Source organism: Myxocyprinus asiaticus, chromosome 22 (genome assembly GCF_019703515.2).
Source record: "Myxocyprinus asiaticus isolate MX2 ecotype Aquarium Trade chromosome 22, UBuf_Myxa_2, whole genome shotgun sequence".
NCBI classification, from domain to species: Eukaryota; Metazoa; Chordata; class Actinopteri; order Cypriniformes; family Catostomidae; genus Myxocyprinus; species Myxocyprinus asiaticus.
The window spans coordinates 15,838,024-15,858,773 of NC_059365.1; the positions used below are offsets into that span (position 1 = coordinate 15,838,024).

The window sequence follows — 20,750 nt, forward strand, 5'->3', positions numbered from 1 at the left end:
TAATACTCTAGGGTTAGGCATTTGTTGAAATCCCTAAACCTAAGGATGAGCAATAGTAATAGTGATGCTTGCCTTTGCAAGAACAACTATTAGAACCATAAAAGGCTTAAAAGCATGATGCTATATGTGATTAACTTTTTATTCTTTAGTTCTTTTAGAAAACCATCTATGTACTGGTGCATAAAAGAACATAGAATCCAATAAAGTTGATCTGAAGAACCTATAAAGTAACAATAAAAACTTTTTTGATCTCCAAAGAATGATGCTTCCCGAACCCTGTAAAGTGAAATATTTTAGAGAGAGAGAGAGAGAGAGAGAGTTTTTCTGAACAGAAGGTGCCGCAGAGAACCTTTGAGGAACTTTTGTTTTTAAGAGTGTATGTTGGAGGATTTGCCACTCTTCTTGGGAAGCTTAACTTTCTCAAACACCCCTCCCCCTCACATCAGCCATCACTCTGCATGTCGGCAGGTCACTAGTAACAAATTCAGAGGTGATAAGCTGTGAATGGCTTCACTGGCACCTGTCCCTACAGTGGAGCTCAGGGAATCCCTAAAGTCCACTCACTCATACTTAATCGACGTCTCCAGCTGCCAATGAGGTGTGGGGCTGCAGTAGAGCTCATGTGGTTCTATGTCCGGTCTGGACTTCTTCTCTACCCGTGACACCAGCTGCCTGGCTACTCAAGCGTTATAGGAGGCAATGGGGAACCGGTAACCAGCTGCAGGTTGACAGGAGATAAATGGCTCCATTAGAGTGTCTGGGCCGCAGGGTGGAGTCTGACCCACTGGCCCACCCAGAATAACAGTAAGCCACTTACAAGCATCAAACAATATACTTTCTCATTCTAGCAGACCTGCCAGGTAATACTAGTTCACTGATGTCTTTAGTCAAAGTGCCCTGGCTGGAATGGCCTATATTGCACCATCTGGAGTGTAGGTCAGTGTTATGGTCGGCTTAAGAAAGAATACAGTGTCCTAAATTTTTTACCTGTTGTTGAAGATTATTAACCCTTTCACAAGTACAATCAAACCGGTGCGATTGCACTAGGCTGCAATCAAACTGGTGTGATTTCCATTCGTGCTGTTGTTTACCAGCAAAAGAGGGACTGAAGCAGTTGTCATAATGAACCAGCTGCTTAAATAGTCTTTTCAACATAACAATATCTTTGTTTTTATATACTACAAACATTCAAACAATCACCAAATAAAAGTTTAAAGCTGTCACCATTGGAGCACACTGTAAAATTTGTGACAGGCCGATAAATCAACTGATATTTGACCATTTTGGCTAATAGTTGGACAACACAGCACGATTGCAAGTGCTTTTATACAACAGTTCAATTCAAACAAGTAAATAAATATGTAGGGAAAAACTAAAGACTGTCCCAAAAAAACGCTCTTGTGTGTGGAACTACTTTCTTACACCACAGGATCTGCCATTGCTAGTTAGAAAGATGCATCCAAGCCTCCGTTAACAAGTTATTGGAGAAACAAGGATGTGTGTGTGTGTGTGTGTGTGTGTGTGTGTGAGAGAGAGAGAGAGAGAGAGAGAGAAAGTGACTGAGTGTGTGTTTACCTGTGTGTCTTAGTAATCTGCTCCGATCGGAGAATGATGCTGCCATACGTGCTATCTGAATTATGCTATGAGTATTTCAGAAATGTTCAAGTGTTTTGTTGTTGGAGAGAGGTTAGGGTTTGGTTTCAATCGGCAGTTTCATTCTTGTATAATTCTTGTGGTACTCTTGACACTGACACAGAAACCAGTCTCTCCTCCGCTATGTTGAAAGTTTACGTCTTCTCCCAACTCGGCGAGTGTCAGGTAGGTGCCGCGAGCATGTTTGATTACTCTGTCCGTCGCGACTCTCAGCTCTGATCGGCAGTAATGCTGAAGCTGTTAGTTTAACTCCATTTTTCAACTATAGTGTTGTAGTAATCTGAGCGATCATTGTGTGCGACAGTTCCGGATGACTTAAAAAAAAGAAAAAAAAAAAAAAACTCACGCACTGACTGACACACTTTGTCAGCTCAACTCGCTAATAACACACACAAGACAGTCTTTTGATGCCACCTGCTGTCTCAAATCTTTAATATCAAAGGGATGAATGACACATCTAGCTGCTCTTATACATCTGCACTGCTCTTACATGTTAGTTTGGAACACCATGAACACAAGCAGAGTGATAGAAACAGTAAAGCGTCCAAAACGTATACCATCAGTTGTCCTGGAACGCCTCACGTCCAATCAGATTTGATGACCGGAACTAACTGTTGTATGAAAGCCTTTATACCACGGGTCTGTTTAATGCTTGATTCTGATTGATGACAGATGTTGTAAGGTGTCCAATTATTTTCCAGTAAACACACAGCTATGAAGTAGTTCCAGGTCTTGACCGCATAATGGTTCCATATCACTTCAGCAAATTATTTCAGTTATTACCGTACGGCTACCAAAATAACCAATTAAAAAAGACATTGGCTAAGAAATGTGGATAAGAATGACAAACAATGTCTATAGTATCCTCATTTTATTTCAGTTTCAGTTGAAAAGCACCCTTGTGCTTATTCCTTACATTTTACATATGTATGTATTATATCAGGCATCACCCACCCTGCCCTCTTGTTATCGTAGTAGTACTTGCATTGGCCATTAAAATCATTAATGTCGGTCGACCACTAGGTAAAGTATTGCTTGTATGGAAAAGTTAATCTCAATGGTGTAATTTTATATAATGGATTTTCTAGTCACCTAAATTCCTAAACCATGCAGAGCTGTATGTCTTGATGTATACTGTATGTCAGCATTGAATTGTATGAACATAGTTCTCCTATGCCCTACTCTTTCAAGGACAAAGGATGACTTTATATAACATGTCCATGCATCTTGATGTGTGTAATACATTTGTTTTGCAATAATGCTCTTCTCACTGTACAAACCAAGAAATAACCCTAGTCCATCTGAAATTAACAACAGACAAAGTTTCAGTGACTGCCATTTTAATTTGCTTTCAGTAATCATTGTCTCATTATCATTGTTTACTTATAATTCAAGGAAGAACAGTCCTTCAAGTCTTAGTTTAAATGCGAATTTGAGTTTAAACATGAATTGTCCCTATTGTTTAGAGAAGGCTAATTGTCATTGTTCCAGAAATGTCATACGTGTCAGTGTTGAGACGTATGAGTGTTGGTTTTTATTTTTTCTTCTGTCCTAACAAGCGCAGAAAAAGTAGAGTCCCAAGAGACACCAAGACAGAACAGTCAAACGCAGCTGCCTTCTTTTCAGCCAAGCTTTGCTTAGTATTTGCATTCTATACTGGATGAGATTATTTGAGAAAAATGGCACATTCTATAGTGTTACCTTTGGGGGGTTTTTATTTTATTTTATTTGTAAATATAACAGCAGTGTTTATCCGAGGCAGCTTGGAATTGGTTTCCAAAGAGGTTAACACGTTAGACAGCGGCTGTAAATAGGCTCACATCTATGATTGAGCATTAAGTGGCTTTGTTAAATCATTAACGTGCATCATCTCTTATTGAGAGTGCTTTTCGTCTTTCTTTTTTTTTTTATTCCAATTTGACATCAAAAGGAAAATAATGCCTTAATCAACCCGAGAACAGATCAAATAAACCAGACACGGCTCTACGAGCGTGTGCATGTGCATGTGTGTTTGTGCATGAGGGAGACTGTGCGTGAGCAACGGCAGACTCTGATCAGCCTCCATATGGAGCATTTCATCATAATCAGATTATGCAATGTGGGGTCCATCTTTGAAAGGAGCAAAATGTTTATGTCTCTACGAACAACTTCGGCCTAGCCAATCTATCCCATCTTTCCTCTGTCTGTTAACCTTACACTAGATATATACAGAGACCCCAAAAAGTATTTGGACACTTAAGCCACACTTAAAAAGAAATAAATAAAAAATCATCAGATAACAAAATATGAAACCAAGTGACATCTGGAACCAAACGATGCTAGACCTTTTCTCAGAACAAATGTAACTTTTTTCTTTGCCATTTTTGCAGTTACTTTAAATCAGCTGGTCCCAGCAGTTAATTTTTAGTGGATTTATGAAGTCAGTTCTCCTCAAATCCTAGTAGAGTAACCATAGGTGTAGTTCATCACATTAACAATGGACTTTTTGAAAGCGTTTGTCATCCAGAAATGTTCCAAATACTTTATCCTAATTTTGAACAGTATACCTATTGTTTTATTATTTAAAACCTAAAAAAAAAAAAACTTTAGTGTGATTTGCTTATTTTTTTTATTTTTATAAATACCACATTTTGGGGTGACTTTACATGCATTTACTGTTCTGGCTCTCTCGATGCATAGATTTATATCATAAAACATCCGCTCCACCATGGGTTAATCACTGATCTGAGGTCATGCCATTCATGACACCTGCATCTCCCACCCCGCCATCTTTCCATCAGCCTGATTCGATCAATCTGATCTCAATAATTAGGATTCTAAATTGCCAGAAGATGCAGGGAAATGTGATAGACTAGGGCAATGTGATCATAGCCTTTTATGTGAGTTCAGAGTCCCGCATTTATTTGTATGTAACATCAGGGATGGAAATCGTTAAAAGTCTCAGAGCAGTTTGGCCCAATCAATAAGAAGTCATATTGCTGCACACAGACCCAGGCAGTAGAGATGTGATTTACACAATAGTGAAAAAATGTAATATATAGTAAGAAAATAACAGAGAATCTTCAACACCATCTCATTATAAAGTTTCGTCATAATTTCCTTGATTCATGTCGGTTGATCTGTGTTTTGCTGCTTATGTGTGTGGTTTTTCTTTGTGTATGACTTTTGAGTGTTTAGGTGATCATTTTTTAATTTGAAAATAATTTTCGAATATGCAAAGACATCTGCAGTATAAGTAAGCCATCGTAGGTTGATACTGCTAAAAAAGTTAAACACTGTGCCACTATCAAAACATTGCTCTGTTTGTCTGAGCATCCCAACTAACCCAACACAATAAGATTGTCTCAACCAATGTCATGAGTTTGGGTTGGGACTGTCTGTTTGAATGACCAATGGCAGGCATAAATGTTTGGGAAACCTGTTTGAAAACAGTCATTATTTTTCCAATAATGGAGAAGAAATTACACACTTCAGCGGTAATATATCATGACACCACATGGCATAAAGTACAAATTATAAGTTGAAAAGAAAAACAGACCTTTAAATGAAGGCTGGATGCACAGGTGCCCATGCTCAGTGAAGGTTGTGCTGATTCGTTCCCATTCATATTCATCAAGGCAGAAACAATCTAATCTGCTAAACCCATTCTATTAAAGCGGCAGCAATTTAGCAGGAATGTCTGGATAGAAATAAATGTGCAGGAAAATACTTGCAGAGTGTTTTTAGTTCAGGTCTTTTTGCTTTCTTTTAAACAGTCATAAAAAGGAAGTGATGCTTTTTAGCCTATTGGTTATGACTTGATGGACAGATGAAATGATGCTTGATGACATTGATTGCTTAGCTAAAGCTCAGCCAAGTGTGAGTGACTGTGTGTGTGTGTGTTACTCATATTTGCATTGCTCATCTAGCCCAGAACGTTTGGTAATAACTCAGCACTTCTGTCTTTACAGATAGCTGAATTTAAAAGCTACCCAATCTGTTTTTTACTTTGACAACACAGCTTGCTGGAAATCCTTGAGCATGCTGTGATTTGTATGTTCTCTTTGTGAACTATTAGCCTAAGCACACTCACATAATTGAGTCAAAAAATGCTTTAGTGTTAAAGGAATAGTTCCCCTAAAATTGAAAATGATGCCATCATTTTCTCACCCTCATGTGTTCCAAACCTGTATGGCTTTCTTAATTTTGTGGAAAACAAACAGAGATGTTTGGGACTGAATGGTAGGGACTGACAGTCTCAGTCACTGTTCACATTCAATGAAAAATTTGCTTTCACCATTCAGTTTTTGTGTGGAAAAAAGATGCAATGAAAGTGAACAGTGACTGAGCTAAATATTCTTCCTAACATCTTATAATGTGTTCCACAAAAGAATGAAAGGCTTAGCTAGATGGTGTTGTTCTACAGGTGAGTAAATGATTAAAAAAAAAAAAAAAAAAAAAAGATTATTTGTATTTTTTATTTTTTTTGGGGGGGTAATATCCCTTTAAAAACATATGTGTGTTTGCCATTAACCAAACTGCTTTCAATTAAAGTGATTTTCCACTCAAACACATTACCTTTTGTTTTAGTTTTTTCAGTTGTCCCTTACTTTGTTTAGTCTCAAGAAATGTGATTACTTATACACTGCATGGTCAAAAGTATGTGGACATTCCCTTCTAATGAACAGGTAAGTCCAGCACAGACGAATCGTAATGCTGGTGCATACAATGACATTTGATAGATTGTGTGTTTTTGACTTCGTGGAGTTTTTGGAAGGACCCTTTTCTGTGTGGAATTTGTTATGGCAGCAAAGGGAGGCAACAAGTTCTATGGTTTTGAAATTAAATGTTCAACAAGCACATAGGATTGTGGTGTTTGGGTGTCCACATACTTTTGTCCACATAGTGCATTTGTTTTTGAGTGGAATTTCTCTTTATGCTGCTTTTTCCGTACTAAAATTGCTTGCCACTAACCCGTAGCTATCCGCTGCACAGGTGACTGACCAGCTTCTGTGGGATTTGATGTCACCTTTAGATCGGTTTAACTGAAGATGGAAACACTGGAGTCCGAGCTGACGTGTCCAATCTGCCTGGAATTGTTTGAGGATCCCCTTCTGCTGCCCTGCGCCCACAGCCTGTGCTTCAACTGTGCTCACCGCATCCTGGTCTCGCACTGCTCCAGCACCAAGCCCCTTGAGTCCATCTCCGCCTTCCAGTGCCCTACCTGCCGCTACGTCATCACGCTGAATCAGCGCGGCCTTGAGGGCTTGAAGCGCAATGTGACGCTGCAGAACATCATTGACCGCTTCCAGAAGGCCTCCGTCAGCGGGCCCAACTCGCCCAACGAGAGTCGCCGGCCGAGGCCCTACAGTGCCACGCTCGGCGGGAGTGTGCGGGGAAGCCCCGCCAGTAGCGCCATGTCGCTAGAGCGTGTCGGCTGCCAGTTCTGCGATCAGGAGCCACCACGGGAGGCAGTGAAGACCTGCGTGACGTGTGAGGTGTCATACTGTGATCGCTGCCTGCGGGCGACGCACCCCAATAAGAAACCCTTCACCACCCATCGTCTGGTGGAGCCGGTGGCCGACGCTCACCTACGTGGGCTGGCCTGTCTTGAACATGAGAATGAGAAGGTGAACATGTACTGCGTAGTAGACGACCAGCTAATATGTGCTCTCTGCAAGCTGGTGGGACGGCACCGTGAGCATCAGGTCACTTCGCTAAGCGAGCGCTTTGACAAGCTTAAGGTGAGTTTAGAACCTTTTGTTAAGATAGTCTTAAAGACCCCATAAAATCACTTGATCAGCCCAGTTTTCTTTCCTGTGATGAAATATTTCTTATTGAGACTGGAAACTGATTTTCTACTTATGCTAGAGGGAGGGACGTTGTCATTCCAGAGAGCATCTGATTGAACAAAAATCTGTGTAGTACTAGATGTGTCATCAATAGTTTTGGTCCATTTTCCCAGAAGTGAAATACTCTAAATTTTAAATGTGTACTTTATGTCTGCTAGGTAGGGTAAATTGTGTCAATGTTTTGGAGAACATTCAAATATAGATGGCTTCAAAGCTAATAGACATGGACTAAAGGCACAAAACACCAACTTTGATTTCATGGTGTCTTTAAACCATCTGTGATTAAAAGATTACCCTGTCTAGCTGTAATTGTGTCAGGTGTTCAATCTAGCACTTTATTATTGGAACAGCCCTTTGGAGAATGAGCAATAAAAAGGGTTTAAGTGTTGTTGACCACAACTTGCTCCATTTCTGCTAATTTTCAAAGCCAAATGCCATTGATATTTTCTTTGTTCTTTGCTTTACTGTCAAGGTGAACTCTTTCATAAAATCTTTGATGTTGTAGATGATTTATTGTAACTATTATTTATGCATAACATTGTTTTTTTATATTATTTAAGCAAACTAATTTCATTTCACTAGCATCAAACTAACTTCATTTTAAGCAATGTTTGTTATCCGTCATAGTGACGTTCTTCATGCCTAGTAGTAACCAGTACTGCCTAGCTGTTCCATTGGGCTGAAGTCATAATCATATTAGATGAGTCTGCAGTCCCTAAAGCCATTCTCTGTTCAGCACTGAAACACAATGCTGACCTACTACAAAGAAGCTGATTGCTGAATAAGGGCTAAAATACAGAAGCTCGCACAGGCTAATTTGAACCACAGAGCTCCCAACCTGAGCAAAGCTGTATGTGTGAAAATACTCACACCCACCCACACAGACACACATCAGTATAATCATTCACAGCTGCAGAAGGCTCAACAGCAGCCAGAATTATATCCGATCTTCATATGTTTTGCCTGATTATTTCAGTGCCGTTGTAACCATCATGTTGTTCCAAACCTGTATGTCCTTTTTTCTTCCCTGGAATAACAGTGGATTTGTTAAGCACAATATTAGCATTAGTCACCATTTACTTTCATTGTTTGCAAAAAAGCTGCAATGAACGTGAGTGGTGACTGAGGCTAACATTCTGCCTTACATCTCCTTTTATGTTCCACAGAAGACAGAAAGTCATAAAGGTTTAGAAACACATGAGGGTGAGTAAATGCTGACAATATTATCATTTTTGAGTGAACTGTCTGTGGCAGACTTCTGCCTTTGTTATGGAGGAGGAAACGGGAGCCGGATAAACATCCAAACGTAAGACATTTATTAACACACTTTTCAGTACCCCCTCGACATAGACACACACACACACACACACACACACACAGACAGCTTTGTGCATCTCTCTCTCTCGAACTGCAGCTCTGGCTCCTCTTTATCTCTCTCCCGGCTGATTGTGATAATTCTCCCCCAGTCGTCCATCCTTATCGCTCGGCCACGCCCTGCTCGCCACACTGTCATTTTAAGGCCACTACCAGTGGAGTTCTCATGGGATGGATTTGTTAATATTAGCCGACACCGTTGCCTTTACATGATCATAATCTTGTTCCTGGTGAATAGGCAGCCACTGACTTCTGCATTAGAATTATAATAGCAGGCATCAAGAGCACATGTGATCTCCCTGTGATCTTGCCCGCTGATCTCTTTGTTCACACTAGCTCACATAAAGGAAATTCCAATCATTGACGCTGGCCCATCTGGTTTTTGAGGAAATGAATGCAGTTCTGCTCAAACAGCCTCGATTGTGCTAGACGTAGTTCATTGTGTGTTGCAGCAAGTCAATACATGAGAAAGTTGCTCCTCTTTTGTCCCAAGGTCTTCTTGCTGGGAAGCTGCCATTATGCAAAAGTTACAGCATCCAGATCGACATTTAATTTCCTCTTGGAATCACAGCGGACTGAGAGGATTACCTTGGTTTTGAATTACTCACTGGAATGCGCTCTCTATAATTACCACTTGTGCTGAAGAATCTTGTTGTTATCCGCACAGTACCTGTAATAGTCTTGCCTCGTTCCAGATGCCCTATATTCTTTAATAGTAGTTTCTGTGAGTGTCTTAAGAGGATATAGCTGTGTCTCAAATGACTCACTACAAACTGTGCACTTACACTAGACACTATGCACTCAGCAATCTAGTGTATGAATGAAAGGTTAGTATTGCCTCAAATGTAACACTAACGTTTTTGTACTACTCGGAAGCATTAATTTCAGTTGAATGAAGTGAAATTTCAAATGTATGTGATTTGTTTTGCAGCTAACTTTAGCACATTAGCCAGCCTCTTTTAAAGGGATAGTGCAACCAAAAATTAAAATTCTCTCATTATTTACTCACCCTCAAGCCACCCCAGGTGTGTATGACTGACTTTCTTCTGCTGAACACAAACAGATTTTTTGAAAATTATCTCAGCTATGTAGGTCCATACAATGCAAGTGAATGGTAGCCAGAACTTTGAAGGACCAAAAAGGATAGAAAGGCAGCATAAAAGTAATCCATACGACTCCAGTGGTTAAATCCAGAAGTGATATGATTGGTGTGGTTGAGGAACAGATCAATATTTAAGTTCTTTTTTTACTTTATATTTTCATTAATGTTTTTTTTTTTTTTTTTTTTTTTTTTTTGGTGGTGGCACGGTTACCTCAATCCAGGGTGGACAAGTCTCAGTTGCCTCCACTTCTGAGACAGTCAATCCACGCATCTTATCATGTGGCTCATTGTACATGACACCGCGGAGACTCCGTGCGATCAACGCACAACTTACCACGCGCCCCATCGAGAGCGAGAACCCCTAACCCCATGTGACTCTACCCTCCCTAGCAACCGGGCCAATTTGGTTGCTTAGGAGACCTGGCTGGAGTCACTCATCATGCCCTGGATTCGAACTCACGACTCCGGGGGTGGTAGTCAGTGTCAATATTCGCTGAGCTACCCAGGCTCCATATTTTTATTATTAATCTTCTCTTTCATTTTTACATTCTTTTTCTTTTGTTTTTGGCAATTCACAACCTACTGGGCAGGGAGGAGAATTTATAGTAAAAAAGGACTTAAATATTTATCTTTTTCTCACCCACACCTATCATATCGCTTATTATAATGTGCCGTTTTCACAGAAGTGTCAGTAGTTGCCATATTCGGCATTTTAACAAAAGTCAGGTAACCCTTCCTCTTCCATAAAGTTCATAAAGTGTCCTACATTCCACCCTCCATTTTTCGTGCAATATTTAAGCTACAAAATTGCATAAAATAGTAAAGAAGCATGTGATTTGGGATGCAGCTTATGTCTAAAATGTGCTTTAATTTTCTACTGCCGAAGCTTTGAACCTGCCCAACTTTGAACTCCCAATCCACAACCTGGGGAGAGAGAAGACGCAGTCAGGGCTCAGGGCTTCAAACTTTTAATCTTCTTCCGGCTCAAGTAAAATGAGAAATCCTTGTTTGTACCTAAGCTTAACGGTGGATGAGGATGATTCAAGCAGTTCCATGCTTTCAGATGAGCTCTGCCATTTCATATTTAGCATTCATTCGCTGAGTCACGTGTTACTTTTATTGTGAAGCCCAACTGCAAGCTCTACCAGTGTTGGTGAAGAACTTACTAAAAGTAGTGACACAACTAACTTAACTATATTTCTCAGTAGCAACACAGTAGTTCATCTGATTTCAAAATAGTGTAGTGTTTTTCTAGTTTGCTTCAACTCAGTTAAAGTGTTAAGCTTAACTTAGTTGAGTTAAATTATTCAAAAACTTTTTTCAATAGTTATGTATTTAAATAGATATTGCCCCCTTAAACAGCTTCATTGTAGTTTGCCTTTTGTTAGTAGATTGTTGTGTTATTAACTACTTTTTTTTAAAAAGTAGCTTGACTGTTGTTTAACTGCTTTAAATTATGAGTAGTGTCTAGCTTCCCCAAACAAAAATTTGAAAGACAGTATTTGAACAAGGTGTTGTCACTGCTGTGGATTTGCAGACGCTCATGATGATTTTCTAGAAGCATTGCTACAGGTTGTTAAGTGATTGAAGGTCAGGTACTTCAGTCATTGGGTTCAGCTCTGTTTGCTTTACTTCAAGGAGCTAATGAGCTGCCATTCTTTTAAAAACTCATCAATACCTCTCCACACACTCTCCAAATCTAAACAGCTGCAGAAATAAGCCAAGACAAACATTATGTTTGGTCCTGTGCACTCCAATGCACTCAGCATGCTTCTTCCATCCTCCTATTGATCTCACCCTTCTCTAGCATTTGAATGTGACTTACATGAGGAGCGTGAGACAGCGAAGCCTTCAAAGCATGACAGCACTCTTGCAAGTGCTCAGGGATTAGGTGTTACAGGGCCAAAACACAAAATATGAAAAAAGTGGTGATTAAAGGCTTAATTTCTATTTCGGAAAAGTTGCAAGTCGCAGCAGTCAGCTTTGATTAAAGTTCCACCCAGTTTGGCGGTTGGGCCTCTTACTCTAAGCTCCTTATGGAAGCCGTCTATCTTCTCACAGATATATGAGCCCTGCTCAGCAGATACCAATTTCTGCTGCATTCAGTGAGCCATCAGTAGGCCACTGGGGTCATTTTCAAAATGCTCCTAAAAGTCTGTTTTAAAGGCCAGAAGAGCAAGTCAGCTGAAAAGGAGTTTGATATGAACTGGGCTTTCCTTCCATGGGACTTCAGCCAGATTTTTCTACTTTTACCCAAGGTGTGCAGAAGACATAATGCAGGAGACAATGTGCCCTGCTTATAGTCCAAGTACTATGGAAATACTACTCATTGAGGGTTATGAAAAATACAGAATTTGTGTGCACTCGCAGTGGTGCTTTGACCTACACCCATACTCTATATAGAGGAGATGACCCTAAATCACCCCAAAATTAAGATTCTGTCATCTACACACCTCATGTCATTTTAAACCTGTATGACTTTCTTCTGTGAACCACAAAAGGAGATAATATTAAGATTTGTGGTCGCTCTTTTCCATGCAATTATAATGAATGGGGACAAAGGTTTTGTATGCTTCAAAAACGAAGCAGAACCACCATAAAATTATCATTAAAGTGATCAATACAACTTGTGTGCTAAATTCCTTCTAAACCAAGGAACTAAGTCGAAATTCACTGAAAATCTGGACTTGTCAGGAAACGTAAGCATAAAGTAACTCCGCCTCACCCATAAAGTTCGTAAAGTGTCCTACATTCCACCCTCCATTTTTCGTGCAATATTTAAGCATAAAGAGGACCAAAGCGCAGGAATGAGTAAAATAAAATACTTTTGTTAAACAACTGAAACAAACAGGGAGGACAGCTCTCACTAGGTAGATAAAAACAAAATGAAACATAAACCAGAATATAAACCAAAAACTAGGACCGACCGGGAACAGGACTGAAACTGGGACAGACGAGAATACTAAAAAAACTCACAAAATAATTCGACAAACACAAGAGGAAAGAGGGCACAATAAATTGAGGAACATACATGAGGGACAGGTGCAGACAATCAACATAACAAAGACTAAACTAGGGGTGAGGCCAGAGGGAACGAGGGGGTGGAGTTGGGAGAGCACATGGCAAATGAAAACATTAGCCTAAGGTGGGCAACTATTTTGGTAAAGGGGCTACATTAGGCTTTAAATAGTGCATAGGGGGCTACATTATATTCCTTTTGAGATACAGTGTTCGGCATTGATTTGGTTTTTGTATCTTTTAAGCCCAGAAATAGTTGCGTACTGTAAGTGTATATGTGACTATTTGGAATATTCTGCAATTGCCTAAAGTATTGAATTGCCCTACAAAGGTAGATACTTTTCTGTCAGGCATTAAAAAACTGAATAAAGGCTGAGCTTATTATAAATTATCATATTATTATAGTATTATCTCTACTTCCCTGTTAATTTATTATTCAACTTCAATTTATTAACCCTCTCTACATCAGGGGTCAGTTTTAATAAAAAATAAATATTGAACTTTAAATTTTTGTCGCAAAGCGGGCGAGTATACTTATTTTATTCTCAAAACATTACCCGTTTACAAGCTAAAAGGGTCATGATGTGGGTCTCGTCTATGGTTCGTCAAAAACACACAACTGAATAAAACAGGCTGCATGATTATGATTAAATGATTACTGCAAGAGTTAGATTAACAGACAGGTGCGAGGGGACTTCAACATTTCTAAATTGCACGAATAAAAAATACATATATATTTGTCTCTCGCTTGCTTTTGCTCGCGTGTCAATGATGCCGAGATCTACTTTTATATTTAATTTCATCACTGAGGTTTACCTACAAACTTAGTAGCACCAAACATCACAAGCAGTCTTAAGAATGGACACAGAGTGGCCGTATAACACTTTTCCTTGTGCAGAATGTTGCACTAGAGTTCAAAGGTAAAAGCGAGAGCTAGAAAGAGCGCACTCGCGTGCATGGTTGCCAGGTTGCACAAAATAAGTATAACATTAGGCGGAATATTTCCAATTTGCTCAAGTATAAATCTCAAATTGGGGGTGTTGTGTCTCTTATCTGGCAACCCTGAGCATGTTAAACGCTTGTGGAGGCGCGTTAGGTCCCAGTGCAAGATAACTGAAATATCCAATGAAAAAAATGCTTTTAGGATAAATGAGCCACATTAAACCATGTGGAGGGTCGGATCCGGTCCGCTGGGCGTATGTTGCCCAGGTCTGGCCTAAGCCATGTGCTCATACACAAAACAAACTCAAATAGATGAAAAATTGACAAAGACAGAAAGGCAGACAGAGAAGAATCATGATAGGTCTAGCTCGTGAGAGTTCATGAGAGAAGTAGTGAATTCTGATTGTGAACGAATTGTTCTTTTGATTCAGATCTTTTCAATGAATCGGTTGATCCAGTCAATGAAATCATTGTCTGAATGATTTGACTAATCTCGAGTTCAGCTCACTAACTGGATGGTTCAGTTAAAAAAGGTTAACAGCTCACTGGATTGAAAGAATTTCAGTGAATAACATCCTAAATTTCAGTCTCTTCCTCAGACAAAGCTGTTGTTGACTTTAAAAATCTTAGTCATATGTACCACTTTTATTGTGCTTTTACATCCTTTTTGAAGCTTGAAAGCCTCAGTCCCCATTTATTGGATAATAATTGTATGGAAAAGAGCGAGTGTGTTCCACAGAAGAAAGAAAGGAAGGCAATGATGACAGAATTTTAGATATAATAGCACTTTTAATATAATTGTAATATTTTTAAAATAAAATGAACTAACATTTTGATAATATTTGTTGATATTATTGCTTTTTGGAATATTAAATGTCTCCTCACTCTTTCTCTACCATCTGTGTGGAGATGTGCCAGTGCTTTGCAGCTGTGTAAAAACCGAGTGGAGCAGAAGAGTGTTATTTGGTTCTGTTTGGAAGCATTCAGACCTCTTTGGGGCTTTTCTAGTCTTTTACTCTCATTTGTCTGCATGTGCAGACCTGGTGCATGATTGTGTGCAGAGATTTCCACATGTGCGGAATGCATGGTGCATGCTGCAAAGAGATATAGTGACAGGTTATCAGAGAGGAATATAGGCTCGTTATTAAACTGCTTTGAACCTTGTGCTCTGCATACACAATTAATGCAGAGCAGAACTGGAAAGCTTTTAAGAGCAGTGAAGTGGAGTCATCACCCTTACAATGTGAACAACCATCACCTCTATGCACTCTGGTCTCCAGGTTCAGGAGTTTCTTGAGTGCAGGGGGCTAATGTGGTATTTCTCTGCTTTGTGCTGTGGCGTGAAGTAAAGGCACCACTGTCATCATCCAGCTGCATATGTGATGGACAAAATCAGTAATGCTCAGAGAGTTGGATTAAAAGCTGTAGTGGATTTGGTTTTAAGAGATTATTCCACTGAGTCTTGCCCCTCTTTGAAATAGGATTTATGTATTAGTTATTTATGGAGAGTCTCATGCGCTCATGTTCTACCTTTATGTCTTATTTGGGCTGTTGTGGTGCTGTATGCTGAAGTCCTGGGAAGTAATTTGCACTTGTGGTTTTGGTTTGGAACGCATCTTAAATGTGTTTATCCCTGATACTCTACCGCAGAGCTCAACCGTGTTATTCACTGAGTGTTGGTTGTGTTCAGGCTTTTATGTGGTGGCATTTATCTGGGTTCCTCCATCTTTTTCAGTCAACAGTTTTCAGGATCTAGTGCGCCTCCTAATAAATTTTTTACAGCATTCACTGTAAAAAGCAGGTTTAAAGTAGGGCTGCAACTAACGACTATTTTGATAATCGACTAATCTAATGATTATTAGGACGATTATTCGACTATTCGGACGATTATTGCAATGATTAATCATTAGTTCTTAACTGACTATTCAGCTTGTGCCCTGACATAAAAGGTTGTGTTAAACGTGCTTGCTAACAATAAAGAGGACACAGTCATCTTTTAAAAATACCTCTCTGAATAAAAGGAAAAAAATACTTTTTATTAAGTGTAATTCAGTAAAAAATAAAATAAAATCACTGCTATTGTTATCAAGTGTTTTTGTCTTGTTTTCCATTTAAAATCCTTAAAACAAGATACATTTACTTGAGAAGCAACGTATAAGATTTCTTTAAGAGAATGTATCTTAAATATAAGTGTATTTTGTATATAAGCATATTTTTTCACTTGGTTATACTTCTGCAAGTGCAGTAAAGACAAAATATACGTAAATATTCAAGATCTATTCTCTAAAAGCAAGTCTAAATATCTTATATGCTGCTTCTCGGGTGAATGCATCTTTTTTTAAAGGATTTTTAGATATTTTAAAATATTTGTATTTTTAGTATTATATTCAACATTCTCAGATAACAATTTTTTCTTCTGCAGTATAGCTGCTAAAGTAAATGTATGTTGTTTTGAAGGAGTTAAACAAAACAAAAACAAATCATAAACGTATTTTGTTGCAGTGTATAAAGGGGTGAAGAGTACCCTCTCTCACCTTTTTGTTCACTTTAATCCATCTTTAACTCACAAAAAATTGCTGCGTATTACCTATTTTCTTCACGATAAGAAATGCACAGTGACACATCCAGTATATTGTGATTCAATAAGTTGTGAGCCATCATGTTATAATCTAGCTGCAGCAAGTGCGCGCGCTCAAGGGACAAGCGTCCCTGCGACAGAGTGTGCATCAGCCGGGTGCAGTTTCAATCTCTCCCACTTCGCACAACTCATAGAAGAGGAGCTGACCACACAGAGAAATGCCAGTTTCGGAGTTTGTAGTTATCTACATGACCTGCTTCCTTATTATTTGAATTGAATAAAGATATAATGCATTAAATATAACTGCGTTAAAGATGTAACGTCGGGATGTTTCCTTTAAAGATGCTCGACACTCAAGTTTTGCTTCAGCGGAGCAGCACTCCGCTTATTCCACAACAAGAGTGCTTCTGTATTTACTTATTTTGTATTTTTTTATAATTCCCTCATACTTTGCAATCTACATCACCTGAAGCTGTTTTGAAAGTTTGGAGTGCGTCTGGACTGTGAGCTGTGTTTTCTTCCTCTCCTCAGTCAGGTGCGAGCTGCAGTGATGCTCTCGTGCACCATCATTAGTTTCATATGATCTCATGTTACGTTAAATTAGATCAAACAACTATTCAACAATGAAAAATTTTATTGTCGATGTTGTCGATAACGTCGAATAATCGTTTTAGCCATAGTTGACAGTATTTCACTTATTACGGAATGGCATTTACTTGACTTTATATTTTATAGTTCTTTTCTATTTGTACTGTATATTTTATTAATTGATATATACCAATATACCAAACGACTTGACCTATGAAAATCTGCTTTGTATCTTAAAATATACTGATAACCACCATAATAATACTGGTGGTAAATTAGAAGGTCATAATGTTCATCAATACTGGCTTTCCATGAACCATGGCTAATGAACATGTACAGACAGTACACTAGGGTTGGACGATCTTCTCCATAGTCAGATCGTCCTATCGTCTGCCTGTGAGATTGCCAATATCCGATATGATCGGGGGGGTGGGTGGTGGGATGCACTATGGGGTAATTTTCGTTAAGCAGGGTTAGGGTTAAGCCTACACAATAAAGCAAGACACCTTGATTTCAAAACTTTATTTTTTATTTATTTTAACTAAAATTCAAATGAAACTGGAAAAAAATTAAGTGCAATTAAAATGTGTGCTGTTCAACATATTGAAAGATGGCTTTACAACAGTTATGAAGGGCAACATCTCTCTGACAAAGAACCTACTTCATCTGTGCATTCTCTAACGGTCGGGTATTTCGTTGTCTGGGAAAATACATAATATGTGTGAATAAATTCGTTTTGTTCCCTCATTCACGATATATACAGGTGCATCTCAATAAATTAGAATGTCGTGGAAAATTTCATTTATTTCAGTAATTCAACTCAAATTGTGAAACTCGTGTATTAAATAAATTCAATGCACACAGACTGAAGTAGTTTAAGTCTTTGGTTCTTTTAATTGTGATGATTTTGGCTCACATTTAACAAAAACCCACCAATTCACTATCTCAAAAAATTAGAATATGGTGACATGCCAATCAGCTAATCAACTCAAAACACCTGCAAAGGTTTCCTGAGCCTTCAAAATGGTCTCTCAGTTTGGTTCACTAGGCTACACAATCATGGGGAAGACTGCTGATCTGACAGTTGTCCAGAAGACAATCATTGACATCCTTCACAAGAAGGGTAAGCCACAAACATTGATTGCCAAAGAAGCTGGCTGTTCACAGAGTGCTGTATCCAAGCATGTTAACAGAAAGTTGAGTGGAAGGAAAAAGTGTGGAAGAAAAAGATGCACAACCAACCGAGAGAACCGCAGCCTTATGATTGTCAAGCAAAATCGATTCAATAATTTGGGTGAACTTCACAAGGAATGGACTGAGGCTGGGGTCAAGGCATCAAGAGCCACCACACACAGACGTGTCAAGGAATTTGGCTACAGTTGTCGTATTCCTCTTGTTAAGCCACTCCTGAACCACAGACAACGTCAGAGGCGTCTTACCTGGGCTAAGGAGAAGAAGAACTGGACTGTTGCCCAGTGGTCCAAAGTCTTCTTTTCAGATGAGAGCAAGTTTTGTATTTCATTTGGAAACCAAGGTCCTAGAGTCTGGAGGAAGGGTGGAGAAGCTCATAGCCCAAGTTGCTTGAAGTCCAGTGTTAAGTTTCCACAGTCTGTGATGATTTGGGGTGCAATGTCATCTGCTGGTGTTGGTCCATTGTGTTTTTTGAAAACCAAAGTCACTGCACCCGTTTACCAAGAAATTTTGGAGCACTTCAGGCTTCCTTCTGCTGACCAGCTTTTTAAAGATGCTGATTTCATTTTCCAGCAGGATTTGGCACCTGCCCACACTGCCAAAAGCACCAAAAGTTGGTTAAATGACCATGGTGTTGGTGTGCTTGACTGGCCAGCAAACTCACCAGACCTGAACCCCATAGAGAATCTATGGGGTATTGTCAAGAGGAAAATGAGAAACAAGAGACCAAAAAATGCAGATGAGCTGAAGGCCACTGTCAAAGAAACCTGGGCTTCCATACCACCTCAGCAGTGCCACAAACTGATCACCTCCATGCCACGCCGAATTAAGGCAGTAATTAAAGCAAAAGATGCCCCTACCAAGTATTGAGTACATATACAGTAAATGATCATACTTTCCAGAAGGCCAACAATTCCCTAAAAATGTTTTTTTTATTGGTCTTATGATATATTCTAATTTTTTGAGATAGTGAATTGGTGGGTTTTTGTTAAATGTGAGCCAAAATCATCACAATTAAAAGAACCAAAGACTTAAACTACTTCAGTCTGTGTGCATTGAATTTATTTAATACACGAATTTCACAATTTGATTTGAATTACTGAAATAAATGAACTTTTCCACGACATTCTAATTTATTGAGATGCACCTGTATATATATTTCGCAATATCCAATTACATCTGCAACCCCCTGGGCTGACGGATCAGTGAATATTCTTGCTTTAGTGATTTTGCATTGAAAATAAAATGTATTTATTTAAAAAATGAAATATTTAAATAAAATACATTTCTAAACTCAAATTGCACTCCAAACGAAACGAAATAGCAATACTTTTTTTTTTTTTTTTAAATTTGGAATGCCCAATTCCCAATATGCTTTTAAGTCCTCGTGGTCGCGTAGTGATTTGCCTCAGTCCGGGTGGCGGAGGACGAATCCCAGTTGCCTCTGCGTCTGAGACAGTCAACCTGCGCATCTTATCACATGGTTTGTTGAACACATTGCCACGGAGACATAGCGTGTGTGGAGGCACACTCAGCACACCCTGGGATTCGAACTAGCGAACTCCAGGGGTGGTAGCCAGCGTCTTTACCACTGAGCTACCCAGACCCCCCGAAATAGCAATTATAATAACGAAGTGATCAAAAAATGTTTATATAAGTAACCACCATTTACCATCAGGCAAGTATCCATCTAAACATGCAGGTGGAAAATTACTTGCACAACTGAAGACATAAAAACAATTATAAATGTAAAAATAATTATTATAATGATGATAATAATCACTGAAATATAAATCATGGTTCGAGGTGAACGTGTTTTGTATTATTTTATGTTTTAATCACAGATGTATAGGCTGCAGAGTTGTGGTCACAATGACCTGCTCTGTGGAAATAAAGTGAACTGAACTCAAAGCACCGTGTCATACATGCGCATAGACGGCTTTTCTGTCATCTGTTCTTAATATAATAGTGTGTTTCTTCAAGCATGTATCTGTGTGTCGCAGGGCAAATTATTTGTAATATTAATTTGATAATAATAATAGCCTAATAATAATAATAATAATAATAATAATTTAATACATTAATGGGAAAACGAGCCAAATATCGTCTTGACATCTTCTAAGGCATCAGCTATTGGTGATCACTCTGACCATCGTTGATCCCCGAGATCATCATCTATCGGCACAACCCTACAGTACACAATGTTACCTAAATAATATAATAAAATAAACATTAACTAAGCAACATAAAATATAACATAAAACATACTGATACACATAATCGATAACAAAAATAAGAAGAAACATTATTGAAATAAAATCAAATTAAATGTAATGCGTCACACAAGGATTTCTGGGGACATCGTTTTGCTGGGTTTCACTGTAAACTATAAGGTGACTACATTTTTTTTTCTTTCTAAGAACATAATTTTGACAGTATATAACTACAAAATGTATCTATTGTCTTGTTGAAT

General features: G+C 38.8%; 1 protein-coding gene across 6 annotated transcripts in view; it reads left to right on the forward strand.

Moving 5' to 3' along the window:
* mid2 (midline 2) overlaps window positions 1-20,750 on the forward strand; it is a 170,943-nt gene that overhangs the window by 90,518 nt on the left and 59,675 nt on the right. For 4 of the 6 annotated variants that reach the window (XM_051650636.1, XM_051650637.1, XM_051650633.1 and 1 more), the window contains exon 2: window positions 6,668-7,376. In XM_051650636.1, coding sequence (XP_051506596.1) covers window positions 6,684-7,376 — 693 coding nt within the window. In that variant the 5' untranslated portion in view covers window positions 6,668-6,683. Of the gene's footprint in view, window positions 1-6,627; window positions 7,377-20,750 lie in introns of all 6 variants that reach the window. The other 2 variants (XM_051650635.1, XM_051650634.1) reach the window with 1 other exon arrangement.